Genomic DNA, 2,500 nt, shown 5'->3' with positions numbered 1-2,500 from the left:
CGCTCGCTCGCTCACCCGCTCGCTCGCTCGGTGACTCGTTCGCTCACTCACCATCACCGTGCGCAACCTGCACATCCGGGAGGACACCGTCAAGGTGAGACGCTCGCCCGCTCGCTCGCTCACTCGCTGGCTCGCTCGCTCACTCGCTGACTCGCTCGCTCGCTCACTCACCATCACCGTGCGCAACCTGCACATCCGGGAGGACACCGCCAAGCTGAGACGCTCGCCCACTCGCCCGCTCGCCCGCCCGCTCGCTCGCTCGCTGACTCGCTCGCTCGCTCACTCACCATCACCGTGCGCAACCTGCACATCCGGGAGGACACCGCCAAGCTGAGACGCTCGCCCACTCGCCCGCTCGCCCGCCCGCTCGCTCGCTCGCTGACTCGCTCGCTCGCTGGCTCGCTCACTCACTCACCCACCCACTCGCTAACTCACTCACTAACTCCCAGTCTGCTGAGGCTACCTGGGGGATCTGTGTCTGTTGCTGCTGCTACTACAGCACTTGCCCCTACAGTCTGCTGAGGCTACCTGGGGGGTCTGTGTCTGTCTGCTGCTGCTGCTACTACAGCACTTGCCCTCACAGTCTGCTGAGGCTACCTGGGGGGTCTGTGTCTGTGTCTGCTGCTACTACAGCACTTGCCCCAACAGTCTGCTGAGGCTACCTGGGGGATCTGTGTCTGCGTCTGCTACTACAGCACTTGCCCCTACAGTCTGTTGAGGCTACCTGGGGGTCTGTGTCTGTTGCTGCTGCTGCTGCTACAGCACTTGCCCCTACAGTCTGCTGAGGCTACCTGGGGGGTCTGTGTCTGTTGCTGCTGCTACTACAGCACTTGCCCTCACAGTCTGCTGAGGCTACCTGGGGGGTCTGTGTCTGTCTGCTGCTGCTGCTACTACAGCACTTGCCCTCACAGTCTGCTGAGGCTACCTGGGGGGTCTGTGTCTGTGTCTGCTGCTACTACAGCACTTGCCCCAACAGTCTGCTGAGGCTACCTGGGGGATCTGTGTCTGCGTCTGCTACTACAGCACTTGCCCCTACAGTCTGTTGAGGCTACCTGGGGGGTCTGTGTCTGTTGCTGCTGCTGCTGCTACAGCACTTGCCCTCACAGTCTGCTGAGGCTACCTGGGGGGTCTGTGTCTGTTGCTGCTACTACAGCACTTGCCCCAACAGTCTGCTGAGGCTACCTGGGGGGTCTGTGTCTGCTGCTGCTGCTACTACAGCACTTGCCCCTAGAGTCTGCTGAGGCTACCTGGGGGGTCTGTGTCTGTGTCTGCTGCTGCTACTACAGCACTTGCCCTCACAGTCTGCTGAGGCTACCTGGGGGGTCTGTGTCTGTGTCTGCTGCTGCTACAGCACTTGCCCCTACAGTCTGCTGAGGCTACCTGGGGGGTCTGTGTCTGTGTCTGCTGCTGCTGCTACAGCACTTGCCCTCACAGTCTGCTGAGGCTACCTGGGGGGTCTGTGTCTGCTGCTACAGCACTTGCCCCTACAGTCTGCTGAGGCTACCTGGGGGGTCTGTGTCTGTGTCTGTTGCTGCTACTACAGCACTTGCCCCTACAGTCTGCTGAGGCTACCTGGGGGGTCTGTGTCTGCTGCTGCTGCTACAGCACTTGCCCGCACAGTCTGCTGAGGCTACCTGGGGGATCTGTGTCTGTGTCTTGTCTGCTGCTACAGCACTTGCCCCTACAGTCTGCTGAGGCTACCTGGGTGTAACTTTGTCTCCGCAGTACTTGAGGAACCTGGACCCCAACTCGGCGTACTACGACCCCAAGACTCGCTCCATGAGGGAAAACCCGTACTCCAGCACGGGCAAGACCGAGGAAGAGTGAGTCACCCACTGAGTCACCCACTGAGTCACCCACTCACTCACTGTGTCACCCACTCACTCGCCTAGTCACTCGCTCGCTCACTCGCTGAGTCACTCACTCACTGTGTCACTCACTCACTCGCTCACTCAGTGTCACTCACTGTGTCACTCATTCACTCACTCACTAAGTCACTCACTCACTGAGTCACTCACTGAATCACTCACTCACTCACTGAGTCACTCACTCGCTCACTCACTGACTCACTCACTCGCTCACTCACTCACTGTGTCACCCACTCACTCGCTGTGTCACTCACTCACTCGCTCGCTCACTCGCTGAGTCACTCGCTTGCTCCATGAGAGAGAACCCGTACTCCAGCACAGGCAAGACCGAGGAAGAGTGAGTCACCCACTGAGTCACCCACTGAGTCACCCACTCACTCACTGTGTCACTCACTCGCTCGCTCATCTAGTCACTCGCTCACTCGCCTAGTCACTCGCTCACTCACTCACTCACTGTGTCACCCACTCACTCGCCTAGTCACTCGCTCGCTGAGTCACTCACTCACTGTGTCACCCACTCACTCGCCTAGTCACTCGCTCGCTCACTCGCTGAGTCACTCACTCACTCGCCTAGTCACTCGCTCGCTCACTCGCTCACTCACTCACTCACTCACTGTGTCACCCACTCACTC

At 59.6% G+C, this 2,500-nt stretch overlaps 1 protein-coding gene across 1 annotated transcript in view; it reads left to right on the top strand.

The window, feature by feature from the left end:
- The window catches only part of SLU7 (spliceosome associated SLU7), a 40,619-nt gene that overhangs the window by 13,656 nt on the left and 24,463 nt on the right, over positions 1-2,500 (top strand). Inside the window, exon 9 of the mRNA XM_078885736.1 lies at positions 1,726-1,823. Within this exon, the coding sequence (XP_078741862.1) occupies positions 1,726-1,823 (98 nt within the window). The remainder of the gene's footprint in view (positions 1-1,725; positions 1,824-2,500) is intronic.

This window comes from Lampetra fluviatilis, unplaced genomic scaffold, assembly GCF_964198595.1.
Source record: "Lampetra fluviatilis unplaced genomic scaffold, kcLamFluv1.1 SCAFFOLD_851, whole genome shotgun sequence".
Lineage (NCBI taxonomy): Eukaryota > Metazoa > Chordata > Hyperoartia > Petromyzontiformes > Petromyzontidae > Lampetra > Lampetra fluviatilis.
The sequence above is the reverse complement of the archived record's forward strand: the minus strand, read 5'-3'. Positions and strand labels throughout refer to the sequence as shown.